Source organism: Aristolochia californica, unplaced genomic scaffold, assembly GCF_029961685.1.
Source record: "Aristolochia californica isolate CCGP_79_NKW_82.1479 unplaced genomic scaffold, dmAriCali1.0.hap1 SCAF_4, whole genome shotgun sequence".
NCBI lineage: Eukaryota > Viridiplantae > Streptophyta > Magnoliopsida > Piperales > Aristolochiaceae > Aristolochia > Aristolochia californica.
The window spans coordinates 44,151,407-44,165,572 of NW_027182103.1; the positions used below are offsets into that span (position 1 = coordinate 44,151,407).

Here is a 14,166-nt window from a genome sequence, read left to right on the forward strand (position 1 = left end):
AGAGTGAACATTTATATTATTTTTATGTTTTTAATAATTAATTTTGCTTTATCATTAATTAAAGTACGGAAGGACCATTTTCCGAAGCGGCCGGACTGGGACTGGGACTGCCGGACTTCCGGAGAAGAGCCGTTCCAACGTCATTGCTCATGAATTTTCAAATAAAATTTCACCAATTATTAGTATAAGTTTCCTGAACGTTTTAATTTTTTTTTAAATGCTTAATTTAAAAGGAAGAGGAACCATAAGAACGAGGATATTCTACTGTTTTCCATAATTTTCATCGACTGTATATTCCATGAATGTCTTTCATTCTTCACCCGTAAAGTAGAGTTGTCTCAAAACCAAAACTAAAACTGCAACGATGAAAGAATACAGTATCGTGCTCGGATTAATGACATTTGAGCAACCCACAAAAGGAAAAATTAATAACATTTCACCTTAGCCATCACTCGAAATTCAGGAATCCCAAACCACTGTAAGCTCTCGTGAATTCATTACCAAAAAGAATATTATGAACGAAAACGAGGATGGAAGAAAGAAAAGAAAAAGGGTCATCACTCATCAAATTGAGAAAAAAACAGACTTCCAGTCCAAGATAACACTAATTTCAGATCGCACGGAACCAGATCCAGATCACATCATCATCATCATCAACTCCATCCCTTTCTTCCAGTCTAGAGCCAGCCAGCCAGCCAACCAACCTCCCCAAATGAAAGAAACAGAAAGGAGCTCACCCAATGACCCAACAGCCTTAAAAAAATACCAAATCCAGCTGTTTTCTCTTCATTTCTGCCGTTATGTGGCGCTTTCTCTTCCAATCTTAGATGTAAAAATACAAAAAAAACCACTTGAATTTTCACTGTTTCTTCTAATGTCGAAAGATGATTTGCCCCTTCTCCCTTTCAACCGCACCACTTGGAGAGAAGAACCAGGAAAATGATGATGAACACAATAGATGCTAGCGCAATTACAACTCCGAGCACCACTTTGTTGGGTCCATGTCGATGATTCTCCTTGCGCGGGGGGTCACTGTAGTCGGTATCGTCACTGTCATCGGTAGCGTCGGATGAAGAATCAGAAGACCGGGCAGGCGGTGGAGACACCGGAAAACCATCTTTATCACAAGGTGCCAACCCGAGCTTCAGCTTCGGGGAGAAAGTCGAATGGTTGTAACATAGGTTACTGTTCTCACCCACCTTAAAAACTGCCAGCCTCTGTATAAAAGACACATTAAAGGGCATTACCCCCTGAAAGTTATTCCGCTCCAGATTCAGATACTTCAGGTGCTTCATCTCCGAAAGGAATCTGGGGAGCGTCCCATTGAGCTGATTCGAACTCAAATCAAGGTGAACCAAGAAGGGCATGGCAGAGAGGGACTCGGGTACCTGACCCGACAAAGAGTTTCCAGCAAGAGACAAATTCCGAAGAGAAAGCAGATCGCCGAGCGTGGAAGGTACCTCACCAGACAGCTGGTTGGAGCTCAGATTCAGGTAATGGAGCTCGGACAGGCGAGTAATCGAGACGGGCACCCTTCCTCTGAGCCTATTACCCGATAGGTCGATGGATGTGATGTTGAGATGCCATTTTTTCGGCAGGAAACCGGTGAGATTGGTGGAAGTGATGGTCACCGAAGTGAGATGTTTCATGTTGGAGAGGATAATGGCGGGGCCGCTCGCATTGATGGTGACACCAGAAACGGTGAGGCGCGTCAAGTTCTGAAGACGACTGAGCCAAATCCCGGTGAGCGTGCGGAGGCTCTTGATACAAGCGAAAGAGGTGAGAGAAGAAGCAAGGGCGGAAGGCAGGCGAATGGGTTGGATAGGGCAGTTGAAGAAGCCGAGATCTTTGAGAGTCGTCAAAGATTTGAGAGCGGTGGCGGACATTTCCACGTCGTCGGAGCAGTTGATGAGATGGAGAGAGAGGAGATGTCGAAAGGGTTTCGAGGAGTCGCAGAGAGTGGCATTGTTGGGGGAAGGAAAGGCGCAGGGGTCTTTGCCCAGAGGGATGTTGAGAGATTGAAGAGCTGTGAACTGTTTGGGGTCCAATGTGGACGAAGAAGAGGGTGAAGGTTTTGACTTCACCACAGGAGAAGGAGAAGGTGAAGGTGAAGGTACTGGCTTTGTCACAGGAGAAGGAGAAGGCAATGGAGTATCGATAGTGGGAGCAGGGACAGTAGCAGAGAGGGAGGAGGTGAAGAGGGCGTAGGGCAGGACAACAAAGACAAGTTGGATAAGGAAGAAAAGGGGAGGTCTGGGTTCTGCCATTAAAGCCGGTGGACAGTGTGTCGGAGTTAGGAGTGAGGAGAGTGTTGGGAAGACAGGGTACGACGTCCGCGTATTTGAGGGGTTTTAGTTGCGAGAGTCGAGTGCCGAGAGGAGAGGCAGAGAGCAATTTCTTCTGTTTGCCCTTGGCTTTTATTCAAATGACACCAAGTAAGGTTTTTCAGTCCTAAACGGTCTTTGTTGGTTTCCCTTTCGAGTCAACGTTAAAAATAGTTCCACGTATATTAGTAAATACAAATATCTTCTATTTATTTCGATAATTCACGTTCATTTGATCCATTTCCAGTATATCGTAAAATAATCATTCAATATTTTGTTCCCTCGTTACCACTGCATCTTAGAATAAGGTAAACAAGGCTTCTTGATCATCCTAGTACCAGCGTTTTTTCTTGTAGTTGGGGATTTTCGATTTATAATGTAACAAAAACAAACTGATTAATTCAACTTCAACCTGCTAATTGTAAAATATCAGGAACTGGTTTGAATTTGGATACATTTTCATTTCATAACAGTAATACCCACTCAAATCAAGGTGATCAAACAAACTTTAATATGATCTTCAACTCTTACATATCAATTCCGGCAGCTGGCTGAAACTCAACTGACCAAACATGAATCCCCGCTGTTCTCCAGTAAACCAACTCCAACCAACATTTCCATCGCACCAGCACGTCTGAACCTTGGAACTTCATATTGTATCTTCTTCTCGAAATCCTGAAAGCTCAGAAAGTTCTTCAGCAGTCGATAGAAATGCAATTCTGACGAACGTCAGAGCCATCCGAATTACTCAAGAATGGGTCGATCTTCACCCAGATGAGTGAAAAAACAGACGCCAACAGCACTGACCAGAGGATCACGATGGTTGGAGTCCTGTTCTGTCTCCCCATGAGACCCTTGAGGAAAGGATAAAGATGAAGGATCACCCAAAATGCAAAGAACACCTTTCCGAACAGAGGACCCCATGCTTCGTATCCACTGTTCAGAGCATCCGAGAATCCAGCAACAACGCCCACCAGATTGACTACAAGAAGGGTTGTGGGAGGGATTAAAAGTGTGGTCCATTTAAAAAGATAGAGCTCCCCAAAGTCCGAATCCTCAGCAGCTTTGGCTGTCACAGTGAAGTTTGTGTCCAGACCAGCCAGCATTTTCAGGAATCCTTGGAAAACTGCAAAAAGATGAGCTGAAACCCCTCCAATCACCCAGAATTGTTCATTTCGCCACCAATCTTCGATGCTTACTCCACTCCACCGCAGCTCAAGCACACTGGTCAATATGATGGAGATGAAGAGCCCAAGAAACCACACACTAGCAATGTTTGAAAGCTGAAACACTCGAAAAGCAAATAATAAGTTTGAAATCAATTTTATGCATATAATACGTGTAATATTTTCTATATGTTTCATAAGGGAGAGAATAAGATGTGCATGAGCTGCAGAGAAGAGAAATTACAGTTGGAATGATAAATTTCCCTGTAAGCAGGCAGATGGCAGGGAGCGAGCAGTAGGCAATCAGAGGGAGAGATGTAAATGGGTAGACTATGGTGTTTATGTATGAGAATCTCTGCAGCCATTTCAGACGACCACCTCCAAAACCATACCAGAGAGGACAGTGCCTACTAAGGAAAATCTCAACGGATCCCAGGGCCCACCGAAGAACCTGGTGAAGTCGGTCTGAGAGATTGATGGGTGCCGATCCCTTAAATGCAGGCCTCAGGGGCATGCAGTAGATCGACCTCCATCCTCTACAGTGCATCTTGAATCCAGTTAAAATATCCTCTGTTACAGATCCATATATCCATCCAATCTGAGAGAAGAAGAGACCACACAAATGAATGTTATGTTCCCGTAGCACAAAATTAACCTGGAAAGATGGCTATCGCGACTAAACAATAAATGCTGACCTCCTTTCCCCACTCAGTTTTCTCTTCATAACCACAACTGATAACATGAATTGCTTCCTTGATCAGGGTAGATGGGTTTGTGGACTCTGGTACTCCTCCGTACTCCATTAAAGTGGACTCAATGAATACAGAGGACAAGCCAAACGATTTCTCAAAGCTCATTTGAGAGATCAACATTGATCTCTCATACTCATCGTAGTCTGCAAGACAGTCAAGGAACATTATGTCAGCATGCACCAATAACAAGTCAATAATACACTATGATATCAAGAACCTGTGTGAAAGAACACTTACTATTGATCTCTTGGAGGTTAAAAATGGCAGCATTTAGGTCCTCCCTTTTTGAGTCACGGTAGATCTCAGATTGATCTTTTGCAGGTTTCTTAGAGCGGCAGCAGCAACAGCAACAACACCAAGAGCATGATGATGAAGCCTTAGGAAGGGCAGGCAAAGATATGGGACCGTATCCATAAAGTGCTTGTCTATTGAAAACACAACCAGTCCCAACATAAACAGGTCCTTGTATGCCATCAAGTCCTTTCATGTTAATCTGCAAGTGTTGTGTTACTGTTACAACCTGACATTGAATCAACTTTCAAGATAAACAACGAGAAGGGGTGTTCGAGTCGGAACTTACATCAAAGAAGACTATGTTCCGGTTGGCATAACGGTCACTTTTATCAATTCCATCAAATCTCTGAGGGAATTGAATGTAACAGACATCCTTGCCAACCTGCGGGTCCATCATGAAACACATAGCTTCACGAACTGCCTTGCTGTTGTTTACATAGTGATCACAGTCGAGGTTGAGAATATATGGAGCATTTGTGAGGATGGCAGATACTCTGACCTGTTAAGAAGACAACAATTGCAGTATAATAAGGATTGTCTATTAAGTAGAAAAAGCAATGTAGACAAGACGATAAAGAAATTTACCAGGGCATTCATTGCACCAGCTTTCTTATGGTGTTGATACCCTGGTCTCTTTTCCCGAGAGACATAAACCAGTCGTGGAAGCTCATTTCCTTCTATGTCATGTGCACCAGTATGCCCAAGGAAAACCTGCAAATTTTACCAGATCATGCTCTGGAATCAAAATTAACTTACTGAATATCTAAGGAGAATATCTCTTTCTTTAATGTTTTTATAATCACAACCATCCTACATAAGTATCATTTAATTTTTTATTTTTTATTTTTTAATCTTTTCTAATCTTTCAAATATGTACTTTTTGGTCTGGGTAGCCCTTGCAACAAGAGAATGTTTTTTTAGAACAGAGCCATGTTCCCATAATATGTTTTTCATTACCTAAAAACACTCTTTTGAGATACTAAAGTATGCTTTAAATAGGACAGAATAATAAGAACAGTAATAATGAATGAACCTGAATCATGCCAGGATGGTCACGAGGATTGTTTCCAGGCCAAGATGTACCATCTTGCATCGTCCAACCTACCTCTGGTGTTTTTTGAGCCTTTGCCACCAAAGCATTTACCCTCACTTTGTATTCCTCATAATCTCTCTGTAGTCAGATGGAAATCAGTCATAACTGCACCACTTCAATTCATGTTTTTCATACTAATCCTAATATTTTTTTTATGTTGGTTCACTTCATTATCAATTCTGAGTAATGAAATCGGAACTTAAGTAATGATGCATAAGCATTTTAAGTTCAGATACTAGTACTAATTGAATTTAGTAGCGTACTTTCATGGCTCTCCTTTCTTTCACAAAAGATGGTTGGATCTTATCCTTCAAGTAGTCAATCTTTTGTGAGAAATAAAATTCAGGTGCTCGAGGCTCAATGGAGAACTTCTTGCAGAAGGGGACCCATTTTCTTGCAAAGTCAGCTGTTTCAGCAAGAGATTCAAACGAAAGCATGGCTGAACCATCATCAGATACATAGCAGGAGACCTTATCAACAGGGTAATCCACGGCCAGAATTGAAAGCACAGTATTGGCTGTGATCAGCGGTGGTTCTTTCAATGGATCCACAGTACTGACAAAGAAGTCCACAGCAGAAAGTTCAGAGACACCGTCCTTCTCATACCTGGAAAATATGTTAAGAGTGAAGGTCACAGTTAGCTGCAAATTTACAAATCGTTTGTAATCTTTCCCTAAGAGGCAATTATCCATACAGCGACACACGCAAAGTGAGACGGAACTTAACAAGCATTTGTTAGAAGATTGATCACCACATGATTAAATTTTTATTATTAATCACTCGACTAACTCTAAAACTAAAGAGAGATTGATCACCACTTGACTAAGTTTTTATTATTAAGCACTCAACTAACTCTAAAACTAAAGACCCAGTTAAAAACCAAAATCAATTTGCCAACCAACTAAATTCATTTTATCTTTTAGATTTTTGACCTTGCATTCAGTTCTAGTTGGTCATTGAATCAACGTTTGAAATTTTCTTTAGAGCTGGATATATACAATTAAGGGAACCTTGCTGAAATACAAGCAAAAATCTGCTTATGGCTTTATAAATAGGACAAAATCCTCCATCCATGTTGTGAGATACAAATAATAATGCTCGCAATTGTGTGCAGGTTAACGATGTCAGATGCCTACCTTAAGGACAACCTGTCTATATATGTCTCTCTACTGACTGGAGACCACTTTGGAAATTGATCCAACACCCATGAAACAGCAAACCAGATCTCACAAATGATAGACGTGAGCCATAGACCAAAAGCACTGTCAACAGGGTGAGTTATTCTGTAATGAAAAAAGAGTCCAAGAACGATCAAACGCATTATAATCACAACTCTGTATGGAGTGAGCTTGTTGGCCGGAATTGGATAAGTCCTTGAAAGTGGTTCAGCAGCTTCTGCTGACCTAAATACCAAAAATCATGCATCAGTAACTGATGCATACACAGAGATGCATCCTCTACAAAATAAAAATAGAAGCAAAATCTGAGACCACCAGTACCACGTCAGATATCTTAGAACATTAATCAATAATGTGTTCTTACTGTTTCTCTTCCATTTGCTGTTCTGATGGAATTTCAGCCTCCTTAGCAGTCTTAGTAGCAGTCTTCTTCTTCTTATTTTTCTTGTCCTTCCAACTCTCCACCCTGTTCTTCCAGATTGCATTTCCAGGTTCACTAACTGCCTCTTTAAAAGCATATTCAGATTAAGTTAGACAGAATTTAGCATCTAAAAAAGCCAAAATGAAAAAAAAAAAAAAAAAAACACATCCAGTAGCAAGAAATCTACCAGATTCTGCTGCAGATATATTACTTAGGTTTCTGCCATGCCCCCCAGAACTCTGCAAAAGTTACAATGAATCAATTTAAATAGTTTATCATTAAAATAATAAGCCGAGGAAGAAATATATATGTCATTCCTGTAAATGAACCAAACAGAAACAGGCTACGAAGTTCATTAGATATGAGGGAAAAGACCATCTACCTGATGCTCTTGCAGATGAGACGCCATTGTTAAACGTTCTGAGGATACCCCCTTCTCATCAGCAACAACTGAGTCCTCTGGGATCACAAGAGAAGGAAATTGACGATGAGAAACTAAAGCTTGTTGGAACACAGTTTCTAATGCATGATTTCCGGGAGAGTTCTCCAATTTTAAATAATATAAACACTGATATTATCTAAATGAAGACTTGATCAATGCTGAGGCCTCAAATGAAATCCAAAAATTTTAAAATAGTTGGGATTTCTGCAGATAGTTGTTACGGTGTTTAAAACAAGCGGTAATATTCCAAACCCAGAATGAAACTGACAAATATACAGTACGACAAAACAAAAATTCAAGAATGAAGTACGAATAATAGAGCTTTAATAAGTTGAACAAACAGTACGTATAATAAAACTCCGATGAGGTGAAGTAATCAAGCATTAAAAACACAACATCTTTCAATTATTCTTTTCAAGTGACGGTCCTTACCAACTATTATCCAGTAAAAGGAACAAGAAAACACAGTCAAACTTCTAAAAAATAACGCCAAGTTCATCCTAGAAAAATGTTTTATAACAGCCATCATCAGTAGAGGATTCCAATATTTATTCCAGAATCTTTTAGCTACCCAAATAACCGAATGCAGAAGACGAGTTACACAACAAGGTTAACTTTTCAGTGACATTTGACTTTTGGTTTGAGAAGAAAAGGAATCAGCAATGAAACACCAAACTCACCCGAATGATGAATATATGAGGCTCCACATCTCGAGCATCTCTTTGCTCCCTCCTTGAGCTCGAACTCGAGGCAAGAGTGACAAAGTGGAAAGTTACACACATGGCAAGCAATGAAAATCTCCCCGTTGGAAGCAAAGCCAACCGATTCACCACAAGCATGGCACAGGGGAACCCCAGACTCCATCATTTTGGTTCCGATTCAAGAACCTCAATCCCGATAAAGGGGGGGATTGTTCTTCTGAGAAGGAAATGAAGAAGTTGTACACCTATCCTTTTCCCTCTTCCTCTTCCAAGCAAACACCTTGAGACTGCCCAGGGCTCCTTCGCATTCAGGGAGAACTCCCATCATCTTTGTAATAGGTAGGGACGAGTGGTTGGAAGGAGGAGGTTGGGGAGTAGGCATCGTTGCTTGCAGGAAACGGAAAACAAGAGAGATGGGAAGCAAAGCTGTTGTTTTCTGGCTTATTTTGTTTTGAAGTTTGGAAGGCGGGATTTCTAAGCGATTCGGTTGGAGCTGAGACATACCAACCGATTGCCTGTCACTCCAGATTACGGCCCCGCGTGTATTTTCTGCATTTCCCACTTTTCCTCCCCTCTCAGATCACACTACAGAAAATCCATTATGAAGCTCTGCCACCCACTCAAGTTCAATATGATCGGATCTCATGGAGACGTAACAATTCATCAATATGATTGACTGATCATTTTAGAGCGAGAGTGGAACGAGCTGAAAATCGTATTACAATGACTGTTGTTAAGGTAACCCGATTACGGAGTCCATACAATCATACTTCCTAGTTCGTGCAAATAAATATCATCACAAAAATACTTAACAAGTACCAAAAATTAATTAACTACTGCTTGATTGCAGATTTTCCGTATTAGTGATTGGGTTTTCAGTTTTCACAGGTCACAGTCACCCCTTCAAACCAGTCATAGATAACAATGAAACAGGGGAAGGGTGTTTTCTATTTGTTTATTTATCAATTACCCGGGAAGATAGGCAAATAAAAATGAAAAAATTTAAAATAAAACCTGAAAATAATAACGGTAACCTGCAAAAATAAAGCATTATATATACATATAAAATACGTTAAAATTTGAATTTTCACAAATTCATGTAATTTACTACAGACATAATCTATACTAAACCATCTTAGATAAAGACAATTACCAACCTCAAAACAAATGGATATCAGAGTAATTAGGTCTAGTATACTTTATACTCGCATCAATTCAGTTTAACTAGTGAGAAGGCAGTGAAGGAATTGTTAACCATGAACAACTTATCCAAGAAAAGCTAGAAGCATCTATTAATGCTCCAGTCAGTGTACAGAGTTACAGTACGTACAAATAAATCCATGTGAGCAAGACTAAGGTGGATCCTGGCTGATCTCCTAGGCAACAAACAAAATAATGCCACTAATAAACCCATCTTGCCTCTTGATCCGAACATCAGAATTTCTTGTAGCGAGTCTCACTAGAGCACTTTGGATTCGGAACTTGCTTGAAGGAAGTTTCACTTCATTAAATAGTATATACCTTCAAAACTTTATGTGTCACAGACGATCAGATTTTCTGAAACGGCAGGTGTTGTACAAAGGCAATTGATCTGTAAAAGAGGAAAGTTGAGCCAAGAGATAGAAAACTTAACCAGTTTTCGAGAAAATCTACTGGTAAAAGAAGCAGGTGTCCTGAGATAAGAAATGGAAGTGATATCTTAATGGTGCACTGTCATAATGTAGCAGGAATCATAGCATGGCGTCTGACCATACCTCACCAGGTTAGCATGTGATCAACTTTGAATTCAGACATTTAGATCAGAGTGGAACTTAAAAGAGTACTGGTCGCCTGTACTACACATGCGAAGAGACTGCTCCTAGCAAGACATCAAAACACTAAAAAACTCCTCAGAACTAGCTAATGACCCCAGGATGTGGATTGTGAACCTGCAAGCATGTGGTAGGTAGACAAATTTGTTAAAAATAAGGCAGAAACGTGCAGTACAGAAAATCCAGAAGATTGAGATAATTAAATTTGTGCATCTGATAATTCAAGAGATGAAAACAGTAATGGGAGATTATGCTAGCCATATCCTACAACACAATGTTGTCTGGATGTAACTCTCTGGTGAATGAATAAAACTGGATTTTAGGGGCTTATTTCATTCATTCGGTTTTCCCATTCCTGTGGACCAGGTTAACTCTGAACCACGTAAACCTCTAGTATTCTTTTATTTTTATTTTATATTATTTTGCTCAATTCATCACAAAATCTATGAGGAAGGAATGCAACCGTCTCATAAAGCCATAAAAGATCGAGTTTAAAATAAGAAGGATATGACATATGCAACTAGGTAGTCCAAAGAAAAGGATTGCTAACCTTTTTCCTAGCATCAATGCTCAGCGGTAGAAATTCAGGGCAACAGCTGTTTTCTTCAGCGCTTGTATGCTTAGACCAATCGCATACCTTTACAAACGCATTGTTACCACCAGATATGATATACCTCCCTCTCACACCAAACAATGAAAAAGCCCTGAAAATGCCACAGAAAGAATAAATTTATTCAAAACAATTTTCAAAAAGACTCCAAAACGGATGACCCTACTTACACAGAAGATACAGCAGCCATGTGTCCCACGGCACAATCAAACAACAATCTCTTTCCTTGGTTAGGATTCAAGTTATGTTTGCTTTTAGATTGAGAGAGTTTTTCTTACTGTGCAATGAACTTTTTAACCTGGCAAGGGCCTGCTCCGTTTCAAGATCAATCACATCAACAATATCATCACCCCCTAGCCACAGCACAAATTTTCCCAGATCTCTCCAACATGTCCATTTCAGGAACTGCTATTGCATGGACAATAGCTGGATTCAAACATTGGCTTGTATGCAACTTGCTATGATCAGTATCTGGCATACCTTGCCACATGAAAATATAGAACAAAGCTACTTAGATATAATGACAATAAAAAGGATAAAAATAGTTTAAAGAATTAATAATTACAATAATCATGAGAAGCTTTTGACACGAAGCACGATATAACAGTTCATGAAAAAACGCATTGAATCAGTTCTAGCTATAGTTTACTATTTATAGGGAGTATAGTGAAGAAGAAAAAACTTGGTCACCACATAAAGCAGAACCACTATCAATCAGTATTTAGAGCCCTAGAGGTGATTTTCAGTTCAGCTGTCTGGCTTTCAGGCCATGCCCTCAATCCATAATTTACCATCAAATGAGGAATCTAGAATATTAGCAACAATATTTTTCCTTGTTTAAATAATGAAAAAGTGTTGCCATTCTCATCCCACAAAGAGTTCCTAGTGCATAATGGAACAGAAAGAAAAAGACCAATTTAGCAAGAAAATAAAAAAATACACAAATATCTAGCAGGAATACCATATGAAACAAAAAACGTAGTTGCCTACTGATGCCGATATTTATCTCCTTAAATCCTTTGAGCAGTTATTTTGGGTATATTAGGGTCAAAATAGCACAAATGGTTGCTCTTGATACGAATAAAGCAGGGGGTTTTTAGATTGCACCTATGGTTCAATGCCAAATAAGCTGGTTTCGAATGTGTGTGGAAGCCAGGTAAAGTAATACAAAATAAAAACACACACACAGAGATTATTGTTTATGTTAAGGCCTTAGATTCAAGTGAATTGGGTGGAGGAATAGTGTCTAAATAGAACCAATATTCAAACAAAAAAAAAAAAAAAATACTCCAACTATTATTTTTGGCATTGAACCACATATCATGAAACAAAAATATAAAGACACTGACTAATGGTAGGGCATTTGTAGAATAGAATAGCAAAGGCAAAATTATGAATCACTGGAAAGATTGGTTAACAACTAAGAAAAAGGTGCTCTAATACCCAAGTCCAGAACTCTGAGTGGCCGTCCTCTGGAGAAGTCCCACATCACAAACTTTGCATCAAAACCACCGGTTACAGCTGCCAGAAAAGGCCAATGTAAAACATTTCCAAAGGAAGCAGGATCGCAATGTCAAAAAGTTTGCCAAAATACTCTAGAATGTCGTCACAAATAGGAGAGCATCATGAAATAATCTACACATGCCAGATATTGCAAAATCACAACAACCACAGCAGCTTGATAAAGTAGGAAGTACCTTCCCAAGGCCTCCAAGGGAGGAATTGCACACTGCTAAAAATCTTGGCAGATACAGTTAGATAGTTCATAAGTACATACTGAAAAAGAAGATTTCTTTAAAGACATGAAATTGGTGGGGAAGAAAACCTGCAATCACTTAAAAGCAGATTTTTTGGTGATGAAACAACACTTATAAAAGGATACATTTATATGGCTGGCTCTTAGATTCTAGTATAGGCATGCTGGATGGTGTCAATTATCTGCCAAAGAGATCAAAATCAATATAGTGATGGTTGCGACACTGATTTGCATACAATGCTGCAGAGTTCTATTTGTGTCATCTAACGAAGGCATAATAAAAATCAAACCAGAATTGGCTGTTTTAACTGCTTCAAAAAATCTGGAATGAACATCAGGAAATCAGATACAGGTAGACAGCAAATTTGATATGTTCTACATTACGGGAAAAATAAAAACACAAATTTTCTTTAGATGCCTTCATTTTCTGAAAACAAATAACAAGATCTGTTATGTCCAGGCAATTTATCATTTGTTTCTATGGCATACTTGAGCACACTGAAATTCTTAAAAGTAGATGAAATACCTTCACATCACCACTGTCATCATCAGCAGCAAGAAAGAATGACTTGAATCTGAAGGTAACCTGCAAAAGAAAGAGTGAAATTTTTTGGAGTACAAAGTTACATGTAAAACAGAGAAAACACAAGCATCATAATTGATTAACAATTTTCCTACTCCCTGAAAAATGGCAACATGAAGGAGCTGAATAAAATCAAACAATTCAAACTTCTAGAAGTTACGTTTAAATTCCAGAAAATAAATATTGTGAATTTTTGGAGGGAGGAAGGGGAAGACAAAAGACAAAATCCATTTCTCAATCTTCTATGTTTATCTGTTTTATTTGTCTGAATATCTGTAAGTGAATGTGGGTCGATGGGTGGATGCAGCTTTATTCAGAAAGCTATAGGAATCAGAATTTACCTGATTTATCTCGTCCTTGTGATACTTATAATTCTCCAATGGCTTCCAATCAGATGCCTCCAAGATAAAATAGACCTCATTAATGATTAAAAGGGACAAAGTAATAAAATGTGAACAATAGGAACCTACCTAGTGACAGTATATGCGTCGAGAACCAAGTCACTCTATAACAGTATGATATTGCAAGCTAATTTTACTGAGCATCTCTATTGCAACTCATATTGAGCATTACTTTTATAATATGTCAGCATGTAATTGAATGGGGAGAACTTCATCTTATAGAAAACAGGAAAATCGGCTTTGACAAACTGAATAACACAGCACAGAGAAAACTAAGTGCAAATCAAAATCAGCATTGAATTGGTGATGCCCATTCACGATTTCAACAACCATCACTTTGCTTCACAACCATCAGCATTGAAAGCTTTTACCAAAACACACATTCAGAAGAACTGTCATTAAACTCATATAGCAATGACCTCTCATCCTCTTGAGAAGAAGGTGTATCTATAACATAGATTTAGGAACACAAGAGAGAGAAAGGCTAACCTCGCCGCTGGAAACAATGACCCGGGCCTACCACACGATGCGATACAGCAAGTAATGTCGCTTTTGTGCCCTTTCAGTCGTCTTGGCTTCGTCGTCCCGGACATATCTTGCTGCTTGCCGTGGCCTTGTGCGCTTCTTTTCGCAT

General features: G+C 39.4%; 3 protein-coding genes across 3 annotated transcripts; all 3 read right to left on the bottom strand.

Annotated features, from left to right (window-relative positions):
- Positions 1-540: 540 nt before the first annotated feature.
- LOC137963827 (receptor-like protein 51) lies at positions 541-2,385 on the bottom strand. Its single transcript, XM_068811034.1, has one exon. It carries the CDS (start codon positions 2,265-2,267, stop codon positions 906-908), a length of 1,362 nt encoding a protein of 453 aa, XP_068667135.1. The 5' UTR covers positions 2,268-2,385; the 3' UTR covers positions 541-905.
- Positions 2,386-2,724: 339 nt separating this feature from the next.
- LOC137962571 (cellulose synthase A catalytic subunit 4 [UDP-forming]) lies at positions 2,725-8,663 on the bottom strand. Its single transcript, XM_068809521.1, has 13 exons — positions 8,351-8,663; positions 7,611-7,687; positions 7,416-7,467; positions 7,172-7,313; positions 6,766-7,032; positions 5,893-6,235; positions 5,570-5,707; positions 5,122-5,247; positions 4,823-5,035; positions 4,480-4,735; positions 4,186-4,385; positions 3,735-4,088; positions 2,725-3,607 (listed from the first exon to the last, which is right to left on the bottom strand). Exons 1-13 carry the CDS (start codon positions 8,535-8,537, stop codon positions 3,020-3,022), a joined length of 2,943 nt encoding a protein of 980 aa, XP_068665622.1. The 5' UTR covers positions 8,538-8,663; the 3' UTR covers positions 2,725-3,019.
- A 910-nt stretch (positions 8,664-9,573) lies between these two features.
- Positions 9,574-13,991, bottom strand: LOC137962574 (uncharacterized). Its single transcript, XM_068809523.1, has 7 exons — positions 13,473-13,991; positions 12,490-13,134; positions 12,236-12,313; positions 11,071-11,272; positions 10,733-10,886; positions 10,126-10,299; positions 9,574-9,962 (listed from the first exon to the last, which is right to left on the bottom strand). Exons 2-4 carry the CDS (start codon positions 12,557-12,559, stop codon positions 11,139-11,141), a joined length of 282 nt encoding a protein of 93 aa, XP_068665624.1. The 5' UTR covers positions 12,560-13,134; positions 13,473-13,991; the 3' UTR covers positions 9,574-9,962; positions 10,126-10,299; positions 10,733-10,886; positions 11,071-11,138.
- Positions 13,992-14,166: the final 175 nt, after the last annotated feature.